Here is a 27,059-nt window from a genome sequence, read left to right as displayed (position 1 = left end):
ATCTAAAATTTCAATATTTCTCTCTTTTCTCTAAAATTCTCTGGGATTCACCAAAATCCGTATTATTTCGAAATATTTCAACATTCACCTTGAAAATTATGTTCTGGAAGTGGGTTTTGGTGGATCCTCAGGATGGATCAGACTGGGTTTGACAATGCCCTGGTCCATCCTGCGGATCCACTTCCAGAACCAGGAGCGGTTTTGAACAATCCACCAAAACCCACTTCTAGAATTTTTAGATTCAAAAAATTCTAAAAAATTCGAGTTTATGAATAAAAAGAAGCAATATCTATAGTTTACACATAAAATGGTTTTATTTCCAGCTATTTAGTAAAATCTTCGGCCTTCGAGTTTGCGTGAAACCCCTAGCGTTTAGAAGTGTATTACTCGAGTTAATTGATAAAATACAACTGAAGCTTTAAAAAAAATGAATAAAATTGTAAGTGAACGCCTGCTGCCAACAAGTACATTTTTATTATAGTCGTACGCATTCATATATGAATCGTAGATTATACAAGTTCAATTCATATTGTTTCAGCAATTGGTAAAAAAAGCCCTGTACTTTTATTGCTTTTTTTCACTAACAGAACAGAATCATATCTAATTCATTCATTTGTTTGACCCTTTCAGAAAAGAGTAAGACGGGAAATCAGAACAAAAGTAAAAGCCAATAATAATTTTTCAATATTTATTTATAAAAACAATGTAAATAACGATAAATTTACAAATAGCGGTAATTTCAACATTTTCTTAAATGTAATTCGATATCATGTAAAGCATCTGAGCATATTTAAAAACAAGAAAGAGCCCAAAACTGGTAGCTTCTGGCTATAGTTTTGAGCCAACCGTTTGAGCTATAATATCTTACGAACTGTACTCAATATTCTTTCTTCCTGCTTCTTCTTCTTCTTCTCCTTCTTTTCTTGTCAAAGTATGTTTAATCTTTAGATTCATTAATATTTATGAGAAATGTAAAGAAGTCTATTCTCCAGAGAAAAGAAAATATATGTGTTCGTTTCGAGCGACCAATAATGTCGTTCCATTCATTTTAAACTCAAATAAATTATTAATTCTATCCATAAATGTCTCGTTTAAAATCGTTTAAATACAGAAAAATTGTATTTGTTCTTATCGTTTTGTTTTGTTTTTTTTTTTTTTTTGCTTGAAATCGTTCGATTGAAATGTGCGAAGTATCGCTTTGCAGAGAGAATAGTTTCCAACTAAAAAAAATGAAATTATCTGATGAGCTCAAGCAGCCAAAAAAATATATCTGTGTAATATTTTCGATGAAAACACGCTTTCTGAACACGACGCCATTTTTCGACTAGAAAATTCGTGGATTTGTTTGTGTGTTTGCTGATGATGTCATATTGTTTAAAGCGGATCGGCGGGAATTTCGAATTGGTATGGAAATGAAGACCGACGTGATTTTGGCTTTGAAAACGATGCGACAACTGACGGTACGGATTTAGCGGGCGGTTTGTATGTTGGCAAACTAATACGAACTACTTTCAGATTGTCATCGTTTTTGATTGCCTCAGCATTTGTATAGTAATTTGATGACGGTGATTGTGGTGATGGCATGGATCGACCTTGGTTTGTATCCTGAAAGTTTAGAAACGGTGCTGATGATGTTCGCTTTTCTCTAACTCGCAATAAGCTTAGAATATTTTTCGAACCACGCGAATCGATCACCACATTTTGCGCTTCATTTGAATCGGATCGCTTGATATCAGCGGCGGCGGCGGCAGCAATGGTGGTGGTGGTGATAGTTGTGGTAGTTGCATTCCCTTTTTCGTTGGGATCACTGAACTCGGTGTCGAATTCATCATCGGAACTATCTACAATGAATACAGTATCGTTTAGAACAGGTGGTAAATTGATTCGACGCTCACGAATGACTGTTTCATTTCTAATATCACCTATTTTCGGTATATATTTCGGTCGCCTCTGATTCGGTTCCTCGCGATCGACGCCAAAACCAAAAAAACGCGGCGCTTGCTCGGAAATGAGTGGCAACAGGGTTTCACGTGCGTATTTTTCGGCCCGTTGAAATATTTCACCCAATCGGAATGGCAGCAATTGAACATTAAAATAGGTATTGTCACGTGTTGTGCTCGATTCAAATGGAACTTGTTTCATTTTTCGATTGCGAGCAGTTGTGGCCTTGAGAATGGGCTCCATAATCTCTTCCTCGGCAAATATACTCGTTTTCTTATTATCGCCGTCAATGTTAAACGATCGACCGGTGTGGGCTTTTGCGCGTGGACGATCCTTCAGGATCGGTTCATAGATTTCACCCGGTGCATACGATTGCAAACTACGGCTTGATTCGGCCGAATTGCGTTCCAGCGAATTGCCATTCTCCAAAGTCGGTTGCCATGGCAAATTTCCCTTATTATTCGAATAGGTGTATGTTTTGTTGTTATCGGTAATTTTATAATTTGTACCTAGATTTAAAACATTCTTTTTCTCTCTCAGTTTGTCCACATCGTCTGCATTGGTTGCGCCATCGCCATTCTTTGGATTACCCGTTTCGAATGGTGTGAATGTCACGTCGTTCTCATCAGTGATTTGACAAATGTCCGGCTGCAGTTTGATCGTTATTGGATTTCCCGATTCCAGAAGCATATAATTTTGACACATCGAATAGCTGTTGCCGTAATAGTCGGTCAACACAATTTTATTGATATTCCAATGGGGCAGTCCTTTGCTCAACCAACCGCTGTACGTTTTGTACGTTAACGAAACACTTTTTGGGAAACCAAGCGCCGGATGTGGCACCAAAATTCGAGATATTACATCACCAGCAAACAATTCAGCATCATCTTTGTCCGTGATACTGAACGTTTCGTTCAACGAATGTTCACCGTGAAGTGTTGCCTCGATTTTGCCAATCGTTCGCAATGGCAAATCACTTTCGGACGTATGAATTTCAATGTGGAATTGATGCGCGCAGAATGGCTCCTCTTCTCTCGTTATCAAATACAATTGCCCGCGTCCCGTTGATTTATCCGCGTAATAGCCCATGTTTCCACAGCGCGAGTCATTGTAATTGGATTCATCGCATGGGAAACAATTTCCTTTCAGGAAATCATCGTAAGTGTCGCATGGGAAGGCAGGAAACAAGCATTTCGATGCAATTGAATCGATAAAGAATTTGTATGCACGTCGATGATTGCACAGCGATCGACCTTCAACAACACTCGGCGCTACAAATCGAAAGAAAAGTGATTGTGAGTTTTGCTGCAGAGATAAGATAGCGAATAAAGTATGAAAACTTACACCAAATAAAATCAGTAACAGCACCCACGAAAATGTTCGAACATCCAGTCTGTACGCGGCCTCCATTCGGATAAAAGTCTGTTGAAAGATGCAAAAGTTTAGTGAATTCGTTCAAGAATAAAGTTGATCATTTGAATTATTTGTAAGTTGTAAACTCACCAGCATCGCCCATTGGTTGCCATGATCCTATTTGGAAGAAATGAACAAAAACTCATGATTAAAATGCATTTTAAATGGAAAACAAGTCCTCTCAGGAAATAAAAACATACCTAATCCACCAAGAATCAAGTTTTCGCCATTCGAGTGAATGACGTCAACGAAATTCGCGTCGCTACTATCCAAACGGGCTTTGATGTGCTGCGATTCGAATAATGGGCCAGCTGGATCCAAACCTACAATCAAAAGTGCATTCACATTTACAATCGAGTTTCAATACAAGGAAATACAAATTCATTGACGATTTTACCTGTGATCCTTCTCAAACCGGGTAGCTCTGAACCAGCAAAGCCACTCACATGGGCACCCAAACTGAACCCAATAATATGCACGCGGTTCAAATCCAATTTTTTATGCTCTTGAAGGTTTTTCATCAAAAATGACAATTGTTTGCCAATCAAACGGGTATTTGCAGCAGCTCGCACGTAATTCGGTAAACTGGCTCCAGCTTCCCAGTCGACGCAAATCACGATACAGTCTTCCTGTAATGCGATAAGTGGAAATAATGCGGTTTAAATTAACTGTTCGTATTAATACACAAGTACATTGATGAATACTTACAACTGCCATCAAAGCGGTTCGCATTTCATAAATCCACACATGATGGCAAGCCGCACCAAATCCATGCACAATCACTCGAACCGACATCCGATCGAAGCCATCGAATGCTTTCAACATGATGATATTTTTCATTAATTCGGGCGTTAAATCCGATGAATTGCTTGGGAATCGAGAATCAGTGGTATTGTCTTTATCATGGCTGATCTCGTAAAACATGCGACTCATGTTGAGGTATGGAATTTCAAACAAAGGCTTGTCGCTGCGATTTTCCGTGGAATAGAAATTAAATTTGGTGCCAATTTCTTCAGGCGATTGTGGTAACATATCCAAATAACCGAATGGGCCCGAGTCTTCGAAACAGCCCAATTCACCGTAGCACACCCGCTTTTCGGCCCGCTTTTGCCGATGATGACGATGTGATTTTTCATAATCGTGCATTGACTGTTGCACCGCATTCAAAATTTTCATGTCGTTCAGCTCATCTTGAAGCTCTTGCTGTTGTGTCGGCCATCTCGCTGCTACATCTGTGAGTGATTGGTAGAGGAAAAAAACAAAACATTTCAAATGAAATTTATTGAATGTATTTTTTGTGTGTTAAAGTAAAGGTGTCAGAAGGACGAACAGCGGACGGACATTTCGTGTCCGTCCGTCCGTTTTGGGGTTCAAGGACGGACATTTCATTTTGTCCGTCCGTTTCGAATTCAAGGACGGACAATTTCGTTTTGTCCGTCCGTTTAATATTCAAGGACGGACAATTTCATTTTGTCCGTCCGTTTAGAATTCCAGGACGGACAATTTCATTTTGTCCGTCCGTTTAGAATTCAAGGACGGACAATTTCATTTTGTCCGTCCCGACGGACATTTCGTCTATGTCCGTTTGATTCATTTATAATATTTTGTATAAAACAGTATCAGAAATGAATTCTCCGTCCAAAAATAAGTGATAATAGCTTATCAGATGTTTGAAAAATTCAATTTTCGGTTGTTTTTCGGACGACCAAGATGCTAAACGGACGGACAAAATGAAATTGTCCGTCCGAAAAAAAATCACAAAAGGACGGACGGACAAAATCTGTCCTATTGACACCTTTATGTTAAAGTCGATACGAAATTCATGACGTGAATCCACCGGAAGGAAAAAAACATGTGAATTTATTGAAGCGAATCATTTTCGCCAGTCTTTTGAAGGCTGATAGCTAGCTAGATAGATCAATTATAAGCTTTTTTTCGTTTCAATTTAGGCGTTATTCGTTATTTGTTGAGATCAATCTTTTTCGGTGTGACGTGCGGTCAAAGTCCCTGATTAGCATTTTTTTCACGCATAAAATGCAGATCAAAATCCAACATAAGCACTAAACGTCTCATTAATGAAATGAAAACGAATGGCCACACGACGCTCAATTTCGCCACGGCGTGAAAGAAGAAATCGAAAGAAAGTTTTCCCTTTCTTTATGTCATTTTTAGTTAGACGCATGATAATAAGAAGAAAAAAAGTAAATAAAGCAAACCGAAACACCGCTCGACTAGACACAACGGCGCAAAATCGCATCTAAACATAAAATAAACAAACGATAACGTCGTTGTCGTTGTCATCGTCGACCACGGCAAATGTGTGAAAAGGAAAAAAATTATTTAACCTGACCCACATTGCGCGCGTATGAGTCGAGTACGTCTGTAAGCAGGTGCAATTAAAATCCATCGAACCACATTTTGTTCGTTCGGCGGTGATTTGAGATAGTTTCCGAGATCTCGAAACGTACATAGAATATTACCACAGTTATCGATGCATGCAGAAAAAACCCGTTTATTCATTTTTTTTAGTTCGTTCGTTGTAACAAACCATTTTATTGATCGAACGGAAAGAGCGACAAAAATGTGCTTAACAGACACACAAAACAAGAGCCAGACCGCGAACTGCGAGCACATGAGCTGCAGCCTCACAGACAGTGAAAAGTGAAATTAACGATTGAAAACGTCGTCGTCGCAGAAAACACGAATATCAATTAAAATATAGCGTTCCGGAGATTCTTGCCGTATGTGTACACGTCTCTATTTGTCTGTCGCTTTCATTTGGGAAAAGTGAAACATTGCGCGGCAATTTGCTTCTTTTTCATCGCATTCAAAAATGGATGGCAATGATCTTTTTCATCATTTCACATCGATGAAGAAACGAAACAAAATGATTGAAAGAGTGAGCCCGATGCTTAGATGCATCGCAAACGCCTCTGCATTGAGCTAAAAATCATTGGATTTTCAGTGCGTGAAATTGATCACGCTTTTTAAGCAATCAGTGGCTTATCATTGGAAACAACAACAAGAAACAAATAAGATAAACCAAAGCAAAACCAAACCATATGGAAATGCAGGCGGCGGCGGCGGTGTGCAATTGTTTTGTTCTCTCTCTTCAAGTTCCAAATGATGATCACATTAAAATTTGCAAACCATTTTAACCCACATTCCTTTGCAGATGCTGATAATTGCGCATGAACCGAAGTTGAGATGGAGTCAATTCAATAACAACTCATGGTTTCGGTGTGTTTGCCATTTTCTAATGCAAAGAAGAAAGCAAAAGTGGTCAAACTACACATTTTCACTTGATGAGATTAGCATTGGATTAAATTGAGTTGGATTTACACATGTGCGCTAGCCACTTTTGATTACACCCAGCCCGACGAGAAATTTGCGGAATATCGCATTGCGACTATTCTACGTATAGTCGCAATACGAAAAAGTCCGTCGAACGCAGCCAACTTCACGTTGGTTGTACGAAGTTTCAAGTCGAAATGTCACACTCGATCCAGTTACAACTTCACATTTATCGCAGCGCGAATAGTCGCAGGGTATTCAGCGATAACATTTTGCGGCAACTTTTATTGTGGATACCTATTCGCATTGCGAGTATCCGCACTCAAAAACGGATATGCGACGGATAGTCGACGTACACCTATTTTACCGCAAATTTCTCGTCGGGCAGTCACCTAGTGGTTATTAAACTAATCGAACCATTTAGTTAATTTGAGTGAATCGCAATTGATCATGCGCGCGTTCGGTTGGTCATTCGGTTTTAATCTAAAAGGGATCTCAACTGAACCATTGAGCACGATGATTGAAAGAAAAAAACAAAATGATATGTCATTAAAACGCTTTTATTTGATGTTCAATCATTGCAATGATGATACTGCCAACTATCAATTGAATCAACTCATCGTGCTGTGTATGCACGCGCGTTTGTGTGTGAGTATGTATCGACATGATGATGCCACTACGAAGAGAGTGGCAAGTCAAAAGACCAAAAAAGATCACGCATCCGCGCACGCCCAACAACACACCAAATGCCGATGATGACGAAGCGCAAAGCGAAATGGAAGAAAGAAAAAAATGGTAAACTTTCATTCGGTAAATAAGTAGGTGAATCCAAATAATTTAACATAAAAACATAAGTGATTTTAAAGTCGCACCAGAAACACAACATCAAATCCATATAATGATGACGTTGATGGCAATCGAACAAACGAGATCTGTATTCGAACCTCAAACCGCATGCACTCGTGCTTTGATCACACACATTTGTCGAAGCAAAAAAAAGCGCAAATTAAACGGTGAGTCTGAGTGACGTTTTCTTCTCTCTCCTGATTCAATCAATTTCTACAATATTTCTTGCGTTTTTTTCTTCTTCTTCTTCTGTTTATCTGGTTCTTTGTCTGAGACTTTTACTCGTTTCATTTTTACGAAAACGTATCTCATAAAATGATCCAACAAAATGCGACATTATTTGCATTCGAATTTCGAATTGTTTCTCTTTTCTTTCCTCTGTTAAAGTGGGTTCGCTCTTTTTTCGACTTTTTTCTGTTCCATCTTGTGTTTTTTTTCTTGTTCAGTTCCATGTGCAATGCACCGATGCAGCCAACCGACCGAGTGGAAAACCATGTAAATCTGATTTGTTGAAGATTCATTTTAAAGGGAATAAAATGCTGAATTTTTTTTCACCGGCTTATGTCAAATGTACATGCAATGCGAGCATACATTTTATTCCCAAGATTTTCTTCCATTTTTTATTTTGTTTCTTTTCGTTTGTTCATTTTTTGAACATGAGCACCAATTCAAAGTTGTGAAATACGCTAAACCTGCCTTCATTTTTGAGGTTAAAAAAAATACTTTTGGTGAACGGCACACACTCTTATCAGGAATTTTTGTAATGGTGTGGTTGGTATTCTTGAAATTGCGTTCACTTTATTGTGCCACTGCCGATGGAAATAAGATTGAGAGCAATTAAAATGCATCAAATCGATGAGTTGACTTTATGGTGAATGTAAATTCACTTGTTATGCCGAATTTGGATTTATGATTCATGTGGAAAGAGTTGTGTTGTTATTGGCGTTTAAAACACCCCAGATTTTTCGTGGAATACACTCTTGATTGGTTGATATTGTGTTTTTTATGTGGTTGTCGCTGTTTGTTGAAATGGTTTTTATGTTCGTTAACAAAACACATTTCTTTTCCATGATGTCTATTCATGTGCGGTGACATATGTCATTCAAACCGTCGTTGAAAAACGTTATGAAAATAGACTAATTAAATATTTACCTTCTCTTTACGCATTTGGCCTGTGTGAGATAGAGAGAGAGAGAGAGAGAGAGAGAGAGAGCGAAAGAGAAATAAGTGAAATTTCCACTCTTTACTACACTGCCAGTGAGAAATGGTGACTCAAAATCAATTCGAAATTCATTCAATGTGTCACTTTTTCAATAAAAAAAAAACGATTTTACCGTCTTGTTTTTCGGAATCACTAAACTCACTACTACATGAATTATTGAGCCACAAAAGCATAAACTCCGAAAAAAGGGGGCATCTTATGCTAAACGCATAATTGCAATTTGCATAAATCGAAACATCATTTGAATAAAGCCAAATGCGTCCAAAGCGCAGCACCGATCTGTTCAAATATATATGATGGTAATTAGAGGTGCCACCGTCGCTTATTGGGACGATCGTACGGCATTGTTATTCATCGCTGGTTCATGTTTTTTTTGCTTTGCATGCTTATTGCGTGTATTGTGCAAAATCGGCAAATTTTTCCCTTGAGTTACATCTTACTTTTTGCGTGAGGCGCATTGTTCATCTTCATAGGGTAAATGAAGTCTACTGAAATCTCGATGTGAATCTTTCTCTATCTCCCTCTCGCCGATTGCACGAGTGAAAAAAAACAATAAAATCTCAATTCAAGAAAAAAGATGTGCAATACCATGAAGTGTAGGTTTTTTGATGGTGCGGAAACTGAATGGCGAACAGTTGAACACCCTGTGTGAATACTTCGTGTGGGTGTGTGTGTGTTAAAAAGAAAAAGCATAAACTCAAAACAAACAAACAAAAAAATGGACAGAATTGGTGTAATATGCGCGCGCACGATTACAACAACCCAAGACGATTGCACTCGTGTGAACGATAGTCAAATTGGCTATATATGCAATTAGATGCATAGAAAAACAATTGCGGCTTGACCGAAAACAACGGCTGCAACATGGTATAATAATACACAGCACATTTCAATTGAGCTTTAATATATGTGTGATTGCATTTCAGCATCAAGATTTGCATGACTGATTTATCCATCTTCGAATGTGCGCACACTATGTGGTCATTTCAAAGTATTTGTTTTCTTTTCTCTATTCGCTTCTTCGTTTCGAACTTATAAAATCGTGTCGATGATTTACAAATCGCACAAATGTGTGTCGATTATTTTATTGAAGAAACAATGAAGAAGAATACACACACACACACACACACACACAACACATCGTATGATTTGTTCAAATGAGTGTGGTGTAATCGTTCGATGGTATTGCTGAAATTGCGATCACGTTGGCCGTGTGTTTGTGTGTGCCTGCGATGGGAAATCAATTTGCGCTATTAAAATCTGATTTGATTGCAAGGCATAGGGCGAATCAATTCAAACAAATTGTTTATTTTGCATACGATTCAAGTTCGAATTGGCCACCAGGTTTTATCGCATTGCATCGAGTTGAATTGAGTTCATGGTTATTCATGATCTTTTCGAAAATAATTATATGCGGTTTGTACATAAACATATATCGTCATTTAGATGGGGTTTTTTTCCTTTTCTCTTTGCCAATTTGCAAAAGTGATGAAGTTCTTCCGTTAAACCACTGTTCGAATGGGCATTAAACTCATTTGCATCATCTGAAATTTTATGACTATCCGAGGACTTTGCTTACGAAAAAAACAGCAACGAACCAACAACCCATCCGCATTCGTTCATTTCCGCTAATTTTTTGTATACATCACAACGTCATCAGACTTGAACGAAGTATACTCATCATCGATTTTTTTTCATCAAATAATTTGATCTAATTAAGACTTCTATTTTTGTTATGATCAGATTATTTACGGATCATAAGCCATATCTCGTGATTACTGTTGTTTATAGATTGGGATTTTTCCCTTCGTTGCTGAATTACGGATTTGTCTACTCTTTTTCATCTATTCGATGGTTTTTCTATGTGTTTTTTTTTCGAATGTCGCAATGGTTTCGAGTGGAATGCACCACATCATAGCCTTGGAAAAGAAACCAGAAGCAAATGCAATTGTGAAAATTAGACGCATATGCTTACAGACATTCCATGAATCTGGCTTTAAAATATCTCTCTGTGTGTGCTTTCAAACAATTTCACTTTGACTTCAACTCGATGCTTTTCAGTCGAGTGAATCTGAGCTACGACTAAAATCTTGGCTGTACTGCCATCCTCAACATCAAGCTTGATGGATCCGATTTTTCGGACGAAATTATTTTAACGTACAAACATTTTACATCTGAAATATCGAAAAGCGTGTGTGTCCATCTATTGCATGATGTAAATCTTCTCGAAAAAAAAAACCCGCAAGATATGCGTCAGTCACGATTGCACAATCGCAACGACCATTTCACAGAAAGTGGAATAGTCTTTCACTTTTCGACTCATTTCCGAATGGCAAGTAACGAGAGAAAAAAAAAGCAGCAGCAGCAGTAACAGCACTAACACAACAGCCAAAGCGATGAAACAAACGACAGCACACACAAATATTATTATGTATGCACGATCTATTTTCGTGTAATAATATCATGTCATGCATTGGCCATTCATGAATCTCACTCGCTCATTCAATCGGATATGCCATAACACACTTTATGTGACAATCTCACCGGAACATGACGATGATGATGCTGCTGCTGAACGTGCCGGAATTTTTCGTTATTTTTTCTTCTTCTTCTTATCAATGATTACTTGAAATGGATGCAACGGTGCCTGTTTTGTGTGGCTGTTTTTTTTATTTAGATCATTATTTTTAATTGCACGTGGTAAAATGTTCAATATCAAACTCGCATTAAGCGAAAGTCAGATGCCGAACGTTAAATGAATCGAGACTTCGTATTTGCTTAAAAACCCACTTTGTACACAAAGAGCGGAGAAAAAAAGCCTTTCGAAAGTGCGCAAGTTTTGCCGAACATATGTTGTCATTTGTTGTTGTCGTCGCTTAACATACGACAATTAAAATTAAAATCTCATTGAACAAAACGACAAAAAGTCGTTTTTGACGTACAATTGTTCACACATACACAAACACACATATCGCTTTTGTTTCTTCGGTTTTTTTTTGTTTTTTTTTTTCATTTCTTTCATCAAACAGGTTCACAGAGAGACAGACGACTGTGGCATTAAGTCACTAAATCATGTTTTAATTTCCTTCAAAAGTTGTGAAATGAACTTCGAATGCTTCCTATTGCTTGGCGAGGAAAAACAACCTTATACACTATATTTATGTTTTTTTGTTTTTTTTCCCTTCATTTCGATTTATTGTTGTCAATGCTTACCTGTTGCTATTGCATTCAACGCAACGATCACCGCTAATATCACATATGAGGCATTTGTAGAATCGAAAATGGATTTTTTGCAGCCAATTCGTCGCATTTTCGGTCACATTAACTCTATTTGGAAGGATCGTTGTCGGCGCTTTCGTCGTCGTCGTTTTCGTGGTCTTCGTCGTTTTCCAAAGTCAATTGTTGAATTTGCCTTATTTTTCTTCTTTTTTCTTTAATTCAAATTAAGATGTCAGTTGATTCTCTCTAAGTTGTATGTCACACTTTACAATGGCTATTGTCTTTACCAACGTTTCTGTGGTGTCAACGGAATGAATAGCGGTTGTCAGTTGTTGTTGCTTTTTTTTACTTCAAAACAGTTCTTATGAGTATTTAATCACAGCATCGAACACACCTTCTTCAAACCACAATTACTTGGTTTGGTCTGATTTCATTTTCAACCTTTTTTTTACTGTGCTTTTTTTCAATTTGTTTGTTTTGTTTTTTTTCTCAATTTCTTTTCTGTCTACAATTTTCTCTCACTGAATATAGCTGAATGCGTGCGCTTGTATGTGTATGTTCGTTTGTGTGTAGTCTTTCTCGTATTGCGATGATCAACAACCATTTAAAATACACTTAAACGAATCGAAAATGAAAATGCAGTCTATTTTTGGTTCAACTGTCACTATACATACAAAAATAAATTTTTGCACAAAATTATCGTTAAATTTTTATTTCAACTTTGATCATTCAAATAAAATGCCATTGAAGAGAAACAATCTGAAGAGTTTCTTTTCTTATTGCCGCTGTTAACAGATTGCTGCTGAATCTGAATTCGATGTATGTGTGTTTTATCTTTGCAGACCGTGTTTGTTTTCTTCTAAAGACTTTTCGTTTGTGGAAAAAGCACAGCAGACAAAACGATTTGGTGCTTCTGTACCGTACGACGTTCAACGCGAATCTGTTTGGATGTTTTCTACTTTCACACACCTTATGATCGGCCGAAACGATCGCTTGGGCTGTGTGTTGCTTTGAATTTTATGTGTAGCGAACGCGCGCGCGTTGTCGCAGTGGAGTTTGGTTGTTTTTTTTTTTGCTTTATGATTTATTTCATCTATCTCGTTCCCGCTGCGTGAATGTTTACCTGCGTTTGAATGCTTCAAATCGACGCTGTATGCATATATATGTGCGTTAAGCTTGGCGCACAATCGCTTCACTCGCAGTCGGTTTACCTTAACACTCTGCTGCTGCTGCTTCGCTCGGTGCAATATAACAAAACCGACCGATTACGAATGGTTTTTGTTGGCGTATGCGCTTTCTCTATTCAACCGATGAATCGTTTTTGGAGCTGGCTCGTTTCGGTTACAGCATTGAAACGAATGCTACATGGTTTCGATTACAATAACAACAACAATGAGAAACGAGGTACCCCCAGTCAGTGAGTCGATTTCGTTGATCAGGCGTTTTAGCCATTCGCATCACATTCAATATGATAATGACTTAACTCTTATCGATGTTCGATCGATACACAGCACACAATCGAAACAACAATCCGAACGGTCCGATTTTCGTTCCAATTCAAGCAGTGAACGCACGACGGCACACCATCGATTTGAAAGACCTGAAACCGAACAGAAAACAAAAAAAATTATAAATTCAACCGATTACAATAAATTGATAAGATGCTTCACCTAATTTTCGATCGAAATATTCTATCGATTTTGGTCGCATTCTCAAGCGGCACGGATCTCAATTCAACAACACGCAAATGGAACCGATTATAGTTTGAGATTTTAAAAGAATATGCAAGCAATGAGCGGCACAACACAATACAACGTTTCGCAGATTAATATCAGTTTTGGTTGGACGTAAGCAATAAATTGATTGTTCGTTAGAAATTCTGTTAATCGACATCTTTTCAATAATTCATTTTGAATTTTCCCAGAGCGGAAAATTCAATCGAAAGATGCATATTTACTTCATGTTTGCTTGAATGAGTTTTCGTTTGTGTTTTGCTACTAATGCCATGTAATGAGTTCCTCCATTTGCTACTGCTGTCGCCCACCGATGAAAGTCGTTTCTTCATCACAAACACCAAACATATCTCTACCGTACTTAATCTTTACTTTCTTATTATACACTCACTCCGAACGTTACATAATGCTATTAGTGCAGACGCACTATGAAAAAACATTACCAACCAAATATTTATAATTTGCAATGAATGACTTCGATATGTATCGTCGATTTCGTATTCTTTGTGATTTCAATCAAAATCAAAATCATATTATGTGTCTTACGCTCGCATTATTCAATTCCAATGAGTAATATTACTTCTGTTTTTGGTTTTGCCGCCATCACACAATGATTACCATTCGGCTGTACCGTACATAGGCACACATTATCATGTTCCATGTCGTCGTATTGCTCGCTCTCGGTGTGTGTCAACAAAGAAATGTGAAATTCAATGCGAACTGATGATTTTCATCGAATTTATCCATTTGCATGCCGCAGTGCACAACAACACCGATTAGCTAACTCGATTCTGTTTAATTACAGGCCGTGCCATTTTCATTATATTCGTATGGCACACGTGGTCGCAACATGAAATAATTGCAATTTCAATCACGAAAAAGCGGGTGAAAATTTTGGATTGTGTGTGTGCTACTTTATGTTGTGCTGCTGCTTCTCTGGGTTTTCGCGCAATTCATCCAACGCAACATTGCAATTCGCAAATGTTCAAAATTGACGTTATATAAATCAGGTAGAAACCATTTTTTTTTCTTCTGTTTTAAATGACAAAGCACCACAGGGAATAAACGAAATACTTGCAACAATTGGTTGAAGTTGTACATGTTGTGGTACATTTTCGAAGTTGTTTGGAGTAAAAGCTTTTTAATTGGTTTTTGGTTTCACGATTTACCGTTAGAACATTTTGTTACGGTTAATTTGCCAATTTCTATAAGCTTCTACTTATTCTAGCCCATTTTTGGTCCAATTTTCTTCATCATTAATAAACTGTAAGAGTTTTTTTTAAGTGGAGATTCAGTTCAATTTTGATTCATTTTACGATAAATGCTTCAATTACCAATTTCGGAACGATTTTATGCTTACTAATGGCCGAAAACATCCAAATATATCAAACAATGGTAACAAAAAAAAAAACTCGTTTCTTTTTATCTTTCGGCCTTTCTTCCAGTTGCAAAATGTTAGGAAGTTAGCGGTATAATTAAGTTTGGTCTTTGTTGGATCACTTTTCCTCAATTTGCTTCTATGCTCCGAAGCCCTCGATTCTCTTAATTGCATAACCGACGATAAAAAGAATAAAACGATGCATTTCTCGAATTGTTTGAGTGTGTGTGTATATGTGATTGCATTAAACGGTTCTTTTCCATCAACTATTCCGTGCGATGCAATTAAAATCGAATTCATGCAGAATGTGTGGTGCATTGCACGAGTCGTTAACGGTCGATGTTTGAAATGAGGAAATGCATCACCGCAAAGAGAACACCGGGCGGCTTTCTTGCGATAAAATGCCTTAAAGTGACAAATAAATTAAATAAAGAGACTTTCATTCCGGTAAAAGATTAAAGTACGATTGTTGTTTGGGGAATGGTTGCTCTTCCTTCTTTCTCTCGTTTCGTATATATCGATTTCCTAATTCCAAACTCGCCCAAATATGACACACACACACACACAAGTTCCCCATTCCACTTCGTCGGTTGTCGTCGTTGATTCAACGCAAAATAGAGCTGCTGCTGCTGCATCGAATTGCGCAATAACTATCTTTTTTGTGCGCGTGCGCTCGTGATCGTAGAGGAAAAAAACATCACACACTCGAATAGTAAGCAGTGCTACCGTGATCGGGTAATTTAATAGCTTGCTGATTTCTTCATTTGTGCAGCGAAGAAAAAAAATGTGATTACGACACAGCAGCGGAAGTGGAAGATTTGTGTGAAAATGTTTCGGGAAAATTCGCGAGATATGCATCTAAGCCCAGTTTCCGGGTTATTTTACACGAAGAGAAAAGTGGTAAAAAATGAGATATTTTCACGAGTTAACTACATATAGGTAATACATAGAATGCAATTATGCAATGGTAAAATCCAATTACAGCACACATAAAATCGATACATCGGTGTTATCAAGATCGTATCCATAAACATTTCGATGCCTCACCTCGCCATACCGAATCATACACACACATGCCATGGCACAAAATGCTCACAATGATAGTAAGAGTATGAGATAGAAGGAAAAACTGTGCGCAATAGACATCTGACATTGTAATTGCGGCGCATATCAAGCGACGATGAAATGTGCGCGCGCGCAAAACGAGATGAATTGAAAAATGTAAATTGACGTATTTATCAACAGTGACGCTTTTTTTTCTTCTTATTACAGCCTCTGTCGTCTCAACCATTTTTTTCTGCTTTTACAGTTCGACGGTGCGACGGTAGCATTGTCATACTCTTGCATACATGATATTACTGCATTGAATTCCACACGGATAATTTTTTTTTTATTAAAGGAAAATTATAGACGAATCAAGATACTCAAAAGCAGCACATAATGCGACAGCCGTGAGTCAATTAGCTAGTAGACTCGTTTTGTATGTTGTTTGCACACACAAAAAATAAACAAGCACAAGTATAAGATGAAGAAAAACTGGTGCATGATTGTAATGCGTTGTGTTTGTTCCTAGGTGATTGTATAGCATTCTTTTTTATCTAATTCGAGCTCATGTTTTCCGTTCGCCAACCAATTTAAAATGCGAGAAATTTGGTCATTTAAGTGGCACACAATTACATGGTCTTCATTTCGGACGTGATCCAATGGAAATAGACTTGATTTTTTTTTTCGCTCTTGAATTTTGGACCCATGTCTTTTTTTTCCATACGTATATTGAATGTGGTGCATTTTTTTGCTCTCGCGCGCGAAATTGGCACGCGCATATCAGATGCGTTTTATATGGCAATAAATCATGTGGATTTGTTGGTCATCGATGGTACTCAATGTCAAGGCATTGAATGGCGTGTGCACACACAGCATGCATTTAATACGTCTCCTTGCACATAAAGGTTATATTTTCGGTTGTTTTTGTTATGGTTGTTGTAATAAAACACTGGCGAACATTTATTTTCGCTTTTATTAACTTTCAAAATGTCACTTCGTGTCAAACCAGACAGAACCACTTTCATTGATTTTGATTTGCCTGATATCGGCAATTCATCTTCGTCCGTCGATGATGGTTTGCGTGTGCATTAGCACGAACTTTGTTCGCGGTCTTTGTGTTTGTTTACATTGGTTTTTTTTTTCTTCTTCTAGAATTGACGAAAGATCTCAATGCCAATACTGGCGGCGAAATGACAACAACATTCCGTTGATTCAAACATTTTATTACTCGCTTCAAATCAAACGTTCGTCAACGCTGTCGCATGAACGTGTGAACTTGTACACGGTGAATACTAACTCCAATTCAGATTCGTCAGTTTGAATTCATTTTCGGCTTTCAATTGTTCGCATATAATCACCACAAAACCAAATTTGCCATGTTTTGATAGGTTTCAGCTATCGTCTAATGAAAAGACGACTTAATAAAAATTAACATATTTGCATTCATGTAAATAAAATAAGCGGCAATGTCCTTGGTGCGACACTTAACAATCATAACCGTTCATTCACACACAATCATTTGGTTAACAAAAAAAAGCTATCGCGAACGATATGCGGTGTGCTGCACACGCAAATGTAGAAAAATGTCTAGAAAGGCCATCCAATTGGCCAAATAGTAATAAAAATCGTTCTTTAATAACGCTCAGTGTGGATTTCCAATCGAAATTGACACAACCAATTGACAAACACATTAGAGATTGTGCAATCCAACAGTCGGTGAATTCTGAAGCATTAGCAGTTAGATTAGTGCGACCACCGGTGCTCGAAATGTTTGCTTTATAAAGCAAACTTTAAATAGTCTTTGGCTTTCGAGTTTCCAATGAATTCGTCAAACATTTCCCAACCAATAAATCAATATTAATATGGGATTATTGCGCTCGGAGAACAATAAACACAGCGACGGACTGGCGTGAAGCAAATATTACACACGTTCAAACGTTTTGAATGCTTAACGAAACAAATAAAGAAAAAAAACCTCGCATCGATGTTGAAATGAATGATTGGTTCAGTGTTTTCTTCGATATAAAAATAATTAGCGATGATTTGTCACTAAGCTATTAAAATTGATGATTCTGCATTGATTTTATGATCGAATAAAATCGAAAAATATGGAGAAAACGAAAGAAAAGGGAGAAAAAACGGTCGAAATATGCTTCAAACTGGTTGGTCGATGACTGTGTGAATTATCACCATTTGACAGTCTTCTGTCGACATCATGTTGAAATGATATAGGCAACACAGTCTTTGTCTCTCTGTTAGCACCATGGAAAACGTGAAAATTGAATTGAAAAACACAAACGCGCACGAAATCGAAGCTGTGAAATTGCAATCGAGGTGTTGTTTCATAATCGCAGATAAATTCAATGTTTTTACGATCAATTACCCGAGTAACACGAGATGCACACCGATTTTAAGACAATTTAATACATTACGAATTTTCGCACTGTTTTTTTTCTCTCTCAATTGAACGATTCTCACACAGCAAAGTTCAAGCCAGTTTCAATGGAATCCATGTGATATACACGATTTTTGTGCGTGTGTTTGAGTATGAAGTCGATGATTAAATAAACAGCGTTGAAACAGAGCAATTGAATTTGATACAATGTATCGCAAGTTTGATTGATCTGTGAAAAAAAAGCAACAACCGAAAATCAGAGGAAATTCAAATGGGCTGCGTATTTTGTTTCGATTCGATTCAATGAAGCGTTGCGAACGAAAGAAAGAGATTATGCGATTTTTGCTCCCCTGATTTCGGTGCACAGATGCGTATATATTATTATTTGCCGCTGTGCATAAATGATTTTCACCTTGCCGCATGCACTTTTTTCATTCTCTTCTTGCATCTTTCACAACAAACGTAATGACTCGCACGAATCGCAAATCAATCGAACCGAACAACAATACCGCATAAATTGCATTTGCAGTGGAAACGAAATGGAAACGCGGCGAACAGCGGCAAATGAAATTTCGCGAAAAATCGAAATGCAATGAAGCGATTCAAAGCAAATATGAACGAAAAACAGTAAAAAAAACCGCAATGATCTCTGGTCTTGGTTAGTTTTTTCCGTTTGTTAATTTTATGCAAAAATGCACGCATTCGATATCATGTGCCGACATGAACCAAAACCGAAAGAAGAAAAAAACAAACAAACAACTCAACAACAACTACAACGCCAATTCAAAAACTTCCGTTGTGATTATCATTGGAATATTACTCAGTGCGGCTGTTGGCGGATGGAAATTTCAAATGTGGAAAAATTATGTGTTGTGGCGGTTGGTTGGGATGGAGAGCTGATACGGCCGCACAATGTACCGTAAACTCTATAAACACATGACAGAATGCGAGCCTTCTGCGAATTTGGACGTGATCCAATGTGGGCCATCGACCAAACGGATCTCGCATAAACAGTCTTTCGATTGGTGAATTAAACTCGATTATACATATATTGAAATCGTTGCGGTTTTCAAAGCTATAGCTTTAATCATAATATGATTCAATTTTTCTCCTTCTTTTTTTCGGCTTTTATTTTGGGTTTTTCTGTTTCGAAATCGTCTTTTCGGTGTTTCAATTGCACAAACGGTCAATTTATGCGAACAAAACGCTAACTTCCGAATTTTGGAATTGATTGTTGCCGGTTTGTTGCGTTGCAATGAATGAAAAGTATGCTTTAATTGTATGCAATGTGCAATTTCTCGTTGCTTGCAAGCGCAAAGCAAACAAACCAAACAATTTTTGCGGTTGTTTAGTAAAAAATTTGTACAATTTTTAAATTTCCAGTTTCCACAATTTTTGCTATTTCGAATTGCTAAAAAATACATTTAGCACGATATCCAGATTTCAATCAGCTAATGGTTTTATCGTCCACGATAAAAGCGTTGGTTAATTATTTTCGGATATTTTGCAAAGCGACTCTAAATGCTTTGTTCCGTTTCAGGGTGGCGCAAAACTTCCTCGTTCTATGTGTAATATGCCGAACACACGCGATGCGATTTTAAACGTGTACAAAATTGTTGTGTTTAATATGAATACAGAATTCGGAAACTCAATAACTTTGTCGGAACAAACGAAAGTTGAATACTATCTACTAAACACGGCGGCGTTCACTTTTCGCCATGAAAAAACATGGGCAAATTTCTAAAATATGATATATGCAAATGGCTTGTCAAGAGTTGATGGTTCACACACACACACAGTGGCCGAATATATATGAAAGTCATATCACCTGCGGTGTTTCGGTCAAAATAAACGATTTTTTAGCCGTTGTTCTTGTGCCGCACATAACATACACGTGACCAATCAAATTCCATTGATATCCAACAATCGACCTAGGGAAGAGTGTGATTCTCGTGGCTTTGAATATACTTTGTGCGTTTTTCATTTGCAAAACAACAATAGCATGAAAAAAAGAATCAAAACGAATCAAAACGAATATAAATAGCACATTGTGTAGAATAATGGCCACTGGGATGCTGTTGATTGTTAATGAAAAACACATCAATTATTTTTATCACAATATTGAAATAGAGAAATAGCACACACGAACACATACACACACATACTATGTCGATCATTGGACGTACTTTGATATTAGATACGTTCACAAATGGAACGAAACAAAAACTTTCATCAGTAGCCCGATTACCTTGACTTTTTCTCATCGATACGATTTTTTTTTGCGATTTGTATTCGCGCGCCAAACAAAAACAACACCAGTCAAGTCAATTTAATCTCATTCGAACGGTGCATTGTGCGATCGAATCTTTGTTATAGAGATCGATTGATCGAATCTTCTTTGTGGGGATCGTCGACAACTTGTGGACTCAGTGAAAGAAAAACTGATGGCACAACGATGAAACGGATCAATGTGGAAGCGCGATATAATTTCTACCCTGAAATCGTGCAGCTCGTGAACTGTTCTCTCTATTGAAACGGTAAGAGCCTCTTCATTGTGTAGGTTTTTTTCGGTTGAAATTTTCAGGCAATAATTAAGTCATTGTGATCGTCATCGTCGTCGCCGCCGCAACTGCTGCTGCCAAAATTAAAAATATTTTGTAATACATTTGGTTGGAAATATTTTTTGCCAAAAATAACGGCATTTATTTTTCGACCCAGCCAAGCGACCAGTACCAATTGACCTATGATAAATGGCGAGCGCTTACCAATCGAAAACCAACAGTAAACGGCGACGTAGTGAATTGCATCAACCGCGCTTGATCGGCTTGAATGCTTAATAACAGCAATTCGTTGTCGTTTTTTTTCAATTCGTTAACATTTCACCAATTTATTGGTGACGCCAGCCGTAATCGATGAATTGTGAAATGTATTCAACGCTAAGTTTTAATTGGAATAAATTGGAGTTGAATCCACCGTTCGGGAATGTATTTCAAGTTTAAGGTGACAATATGGAAAAAAATATGTCAACATTCTCCAACCGCAACGAAGACGAAAACATTACCACCAACAATAACGACAACGACGACGACAACAATAACGACGACGACGATCCAAACAATGATCTATAAATATAATAGTTTTCGGGTTAACATGAGCCAAAATTTTGAATCAAAAACACAGCGATGCGATTTGCCTTTGTTCCTCCTCCTCCTTCTACCGAGGGTATTTTTTTCACCTAATAATTGCTTTTGGCACAAGTTTTGGTTAACTTATGTTCGTTTTGTTTTCTAATTCGTGCTGTGGTGATGGCCATTTGTGGAATTTTTTTCACTATTGTTTATTGTTTACACTGCTGTTCAACAGCTTATGTTCATTGATTCCAAATTCAAAAGTGATAATCTGCCGAAAATTCGATTTCACATCCTAATAAAATTGTGTACAATAAATGAATGCAAAGCGCTCACTTTTTTGCTCGTCATCATCATCGTCGTTTTTCATCGACCTTGAATTTCAATGGTCAAGCAATTATGATACGGCCGAATATTTTCTTTCATTGACCATTTTTTTTCTCTTCACTTTGAAACATGTGATATTTTCCAATGGAGTAATCTTTTAATTGATGGAATGATAAAGCCTACACAGAGTTCTCTTTCAAGTTCGATTTGATATGTGTATGTTTTAGTATGGGCATGAGCATATGTTGGCATGTGGAGCACATAGAGTGTCTAACAAGTTGTTGTTGTTGTTGTTGAGAAGCGGCTGTCCTTCTTATACACGTGCTTTATAACAGTAGCCAACACAAATAAATCTTGTTTCTCTCGTGGCTGAAATGCAGCTGCAAGCCAATCACAGACATACAGCGAACGCACGTAATTGATTATTGCGGTAATAGCAATTCAAGTATAGTATAGTGTATAGTATAACGGTTGGATGACGTGCCTGACGACGACGTCACACCAAACGATGGTGAATGACGGAACTTTTGGCATACGATGACAAACTCAACATATGTGCGATGCATTTATTTTAATTACGTTTTTTTTTGAATCGCTCTCATTCTGACATAAAAAAAATCGTCTTATCATGCACATCAACATTCAACTAAGCATACCAACGACGTCAACCAAGTACCTTGACTCGGTCATTATGAGTAGGTTTTATAACTTCTAGCAAAAAAAATGTTTAATCAAAGAATGCTACACCAATTTTTCGCTGCCATTCACGCGCGAGCACGTTATGAAATCGACTTCTTCTAGAAGGTGCAGAAGGAAATTCAAAAAAAAAAACAAAAACAAAAATTATAACAGCCGCTATGGAAAACACAAATCAATCTCAATAATAATAGTAATAATACAACGGAACGAGGTGCGCATGCTACTCAAGAAGCGTTCACTTTTTCATTCATCAGTCGATATGTGTGCGCGCGAATCTCGTCAGCAGTGGTTGCACGCTCGCGAATGCGCACTCATTCGCTCGCACTTTGTGAATGGTGGCCAAATGATCGATGTGTGTGTGTGTGCATAGAAAAAATATGTTTGCTACACACACATTTGCAAGCAGCCAGCGATTATGGTGATTTGCTTCGCTGGATACGTGCAATTAGAATTAGGTAACTGTGAAGCTGAACGTTTTTCATGCCGATCCGTCGTTGTTGCACTCGAACCCAAGTCGAAAGAGAAGAAATTCCTTCGGCTCTGTTGTTGATGTTGTTTGTTGCTGTTGCTGTCTTCATTCCATGTTAAGTGTGTTATTGTTCTAAAAAAAATTGTTGCCTGATTACGTTAGTCTCATTGTTCTTTTTTGGGACGTGATTACGGCTGTTTGCCTCTGCCGCTGCGAAAACAACGACATTTTGCTTCAACGACTGGAGCTTATGCGATTGAATTTAGCATGCGAATGAGCAGCAGCAGCTACATCAAGATATATGAGTGTATTATTTGTTTTTTAATGACTTTCCGGGTGAAACTCACAAAATATTTGTGCAAAATTACATAAGTGATCACCTGGCTAAACACACAACACGCATACAATTGCACACATTTATTCAGATTTCCGCATAGCAATTAACTTATTAAATTCATCTGACCTTCTTCTTGTTATTCTTCTTTATGATAGATTGCGATGATTGTCTCATTATTTTGCGAATGCCAACAGCAACAACAACAGCGACTACAACAATAACAGCAGCAACAACGAAAAACAGATCAAAATTGTTGAAATGACAACAATTAGCCTTTTTGGTTAAAATTGTTTTGTGTGAATTTGCTAAATACACCAGATACTATTCATCGGGGCTTTTTCTGTTCGGCACTTTTCACACAATGCTTCTATTTGAGTGGGAATTTCAGGCTGAAACGAATTCTCTGATAGCGAAATAAATGTGGCAAAATATCAGCATTTAAAGTCGGTTATTGAAGATTACATCCAAAAACGAAGAATATTCAATGGACCAACACCAAGAATGGGACCAACACAAAAAATGCTGCTTTGATGGTGGTGTCATCACATAATTTCAATGCAAATCGTCGAAAGTAATTCTTGACCTTAATTCAGCGGATATTTTCAATTAAAAGAAGCAACACAAATATAGCAATAGAATGGCTAAGCTTAAGCGAAATCATGCAAGTCATTTCGATTCATTAGTTAAGCCACTTAATAAATTTGCGTTAGAATATTAAATATGTAAAAAAAACCATTTGAATATATTGCAAACAAAAGCGTTCGAGTTTCTCCTGTGCGACGAAGCGCTGCCAAATTAATTTCCATGTTAATTCGAGTGCCATTTGATTTCTTTTCGTCAGCGATTTCTCGAATGAGCGATCATAAGCCCAAAATGACGACTACGACGACATAAAACCTACGACAAAATTCATAGACCTTAAGAAGGTGAAACGACCGACAGATAACAACATAATTAATTTGTAATTCGTTGAATAAGTTCTGAATCGTGCTGCTGCCGTTCGTTGAATACGTTGTTCAAGGGCTTTGAAATGATATAAAATAAACGGTATACGATAAAAATACGTATAAATATTCGTGATTGATTACGGCGACACATTATATTCGTGGGTCCAATGTGAATTTGCACACTTGATGAATTCGATAAGGTGACAGCGACAGTATTTTTATGCGTTGACAAGGTTAAAATGCACCAAAAATAAAGACTTAATTTTCACATGGTTTTGTGACGGTGTATTGTCAAGCTTAAAGTAAAAAAAAAGCCATCCAACATTCAGCTGAAACATTATCATCTTTGCCATCGAAAAATGTTTAACATTCACGTGCCACTGAATTCAGTAACAACAACAACAACAGCAGCAACAGCAGCAGAAAAAAAACGCCTCGCAAAGAGAAATGAATGATGTATGAGACTGAGAATGAATGCAATATTTCAGATCAGAAAAGTCATGGATGCACACAATATAAGCTTTGATCTTTAGCATGTCGGGTGTTGTGATCATCTTCAGATAAAAATTCAACTTGAACATTGTGTGACAATGTTTTACCTTGTAATACTTGCACTGCACAGCTCGATTCACCGATGCACTTTGTGCTGTGGTTTGCGGTGCTCAACGATTTATCATAAAAATAAACATAAAACAAATTCCGATTCGACGCAAGCGACAATTATAACTTGCACTCGACAATGAAAAACTCAAAGAGGCGACGAACCGCCCCGAAGCAACGACAATGACGACGCAACACAATTCACAATTGCCTTTGTTTTGAGCATTCGTCGTTGGTGCTGCTGCTGCTGCTGCTGTCGCCGCCGCCGATGTTGTTTTGCTTGTTGCTAGAGCGTTTGTCAATTGACGATATTGGCACAAGCATTGTGAGCTGGTTTTGTTGTCGTGTGCTTTCTAAGTGGACTGTTGTTTGTACTCTTTGTACGGTGTGTACGCTGTGCTTAACAATTCGTTTCACATACTTGAGTTGCGTTGCTTGCATACTATTGCTATGTACACTTGTACACTCTCAAAATACTTCGATTCTGTCATATCGCCCATCGTCAAATTATTTCGCATTCACAACGTTTTCTGTGCAAATATGCAAAAAACAACATGGAAAGATGATTTGTATTGCATTAGCAATACAATGAAGTCAAACAACGAATAGTGACACTCAGCTTCCAGCCAAAAGCATTGTCTTTTTTTCCGAATATTTTGTTGAACAAGTGTTTCTATGAATAATGCCAATCGATTGCAACCGAATCCAAATTTAGGCATACAATGCTGAAAATGGTTTATTACGAGGCTAAAAGGCTTACCTTGCTTGTTGGAGCTGATTTGAAGCGGGCTGGTGACAATCAATCAAAACGTTTCGAACCAAGTATGATTGATTACAGTGGTGAGCAACGCAAATTTTCTCTGTGCACAAAGCAAATTGACCAGCAAACAAACGAGTTGTGCTTCAGATGGTGTCAACTTTCAAATAATTCGCCGTAATAACTCACTTCAACTGGTTTTTCGGGATAATTTTCTCATTTTAATAAATTGGTAAAAATGAAATGAAGAAAAGAAAGATAGAGTTGATCGTTCCCTCCCCCTACTACACAATCGCCTTCGATCAAATATGTACAATCAATTGTCAGTGTGTGCTGGTGCACAATGAAGAGCATCCACCACTTTGGCCAATGTTGGCTTCATTTCACAATCAACACTTTTACCAACAAACTAAGCTGAAGAAAATTGGATGTACTTTTTTTTCTTCACTGCATTAAATTGATTAAGCTCTTGGAATAATGAACCAGTGATATCAAAAATGAAATGGAAAAACCGAGGAAAAAAAACAATAATAATAATAATAATAAAATTGTAAGCAACTGAAACTGTGCGGTAGAGACCGATTCAACGAATGAAACATAACTGCAGAGCACGCCAATTTCGTTAACGATTTTCCAACAAGACTGAGTACTGCGCACACGCACCACTTACGACTTAACAATCAACAACTCTACTCAAATAAGAAAAGAAGAAAAAAAATAAATAAATAAGTAAAACGACACAGCGAAAGAGACGGAATGAACGTAATAACACATGCGTAGCAGAAATGTTCAGGCAAGTAAATGGTGTGTTGTAAGTGCTGCTTCATACACTGTTTACTTTCGATAAATAAATGACAAAATTGACATGAGTGTGTGCCGTGTGGTCAATCCAGTGTTGGAATTGTGGTATGATATTGAAATTCGATACCAAAAAGTTTCCAAACTCTATTTTCGTTTCGTTTGCATGTATTTTATCTATAGCCACTGTACATGAGCTTGTATCGCACACTCGAGATATTCATTGTCCCAATATTTCACTTGGCGACAGGTTCAAAGCTACGAAGATAGTTTAATTGACATGAGCAGTGAGAAATAAAGAGATCAAATCGAGAGAACATGTTCAGGTGACAATTAATTTTTTTTCGTATTTGCCATTGCATCGCATCGGATCGACGATGATAGAACGACATACGAATCGTATGATACGATACTACGCTCATTGCTCATAGACTGGTCTCGCGGAATGTTTCTAGAAGATCGACAAAGCAATGAATGCAATCCAAACATATGCGATCAATGCACACAGACAC

General features: G+C 37.6%; 1 protein-coding gene across 2 annotated transcripts; it reads right to left on the bottom strand.

Moving 5' to 3' along the window:
* Positions 1–674: 674 nt before the first annotated feature.
* On the bottom strand, positions 675–26,444 carry LOC129566587 (uncharacterized). 2 transcript variants are annotated; one of them, XM_055442668.1, is made up of 9 exons: positions 25,753–26,251; positions 11,930–13,535; positions 4,063–4,586; positions 3,752–3,983; positions 3,555–3,677; positions 3,445–3,471; positions 3,286–3,363; positions 1,923–3,212; positions 675–1,841 (listed from the first exon to the last, which is right to left on the bottom strand). In XM_055442668.1, the coding sequence occupies exons 2-9, from the start codon at positions 12,024–12,026 to the stop codon at positions 1,375–1,377; spliced, it is 2,838 nt and encodes a 945-aa protein (XP_055298643.1). In that variant the 5' UTR covers positions 12,027–13,535; positions 25,753–26,251; the 3' UTR covers positions 675–1,374. The 2 variants fall into 2 exon arrangements, with proteins under 2 accessions (XP_055298643.1, XP_055298642.1); XM_055442667.1 differs by having other exon boundaries at positions 675–3,212; positions 25,753–26,444.
* Between the last annotated feature and the right edge of the window lie 615 nt (positions 26,445–27,059).

This window comes from Sitodiplosis mosellana, unplaced genomic scaffold, assembly GCF_009176505.1.
Source record: "Sitodiplosis mosellana isolate CC-2019 unplaced genomic scaffold, AAFC_SMos_1.0 Smas_scaffold_3, whole genome shotgun sequence".
NCBI lineage: Eukaryota > Metazoa > Arthropoda > Insecta > Diptera > Cecidomyiidae > Sitodiplosis > Sitodiplosis mosellana.
This window is presented reverse-complemented; position numbering and strand designations above follow the sequence as displayed.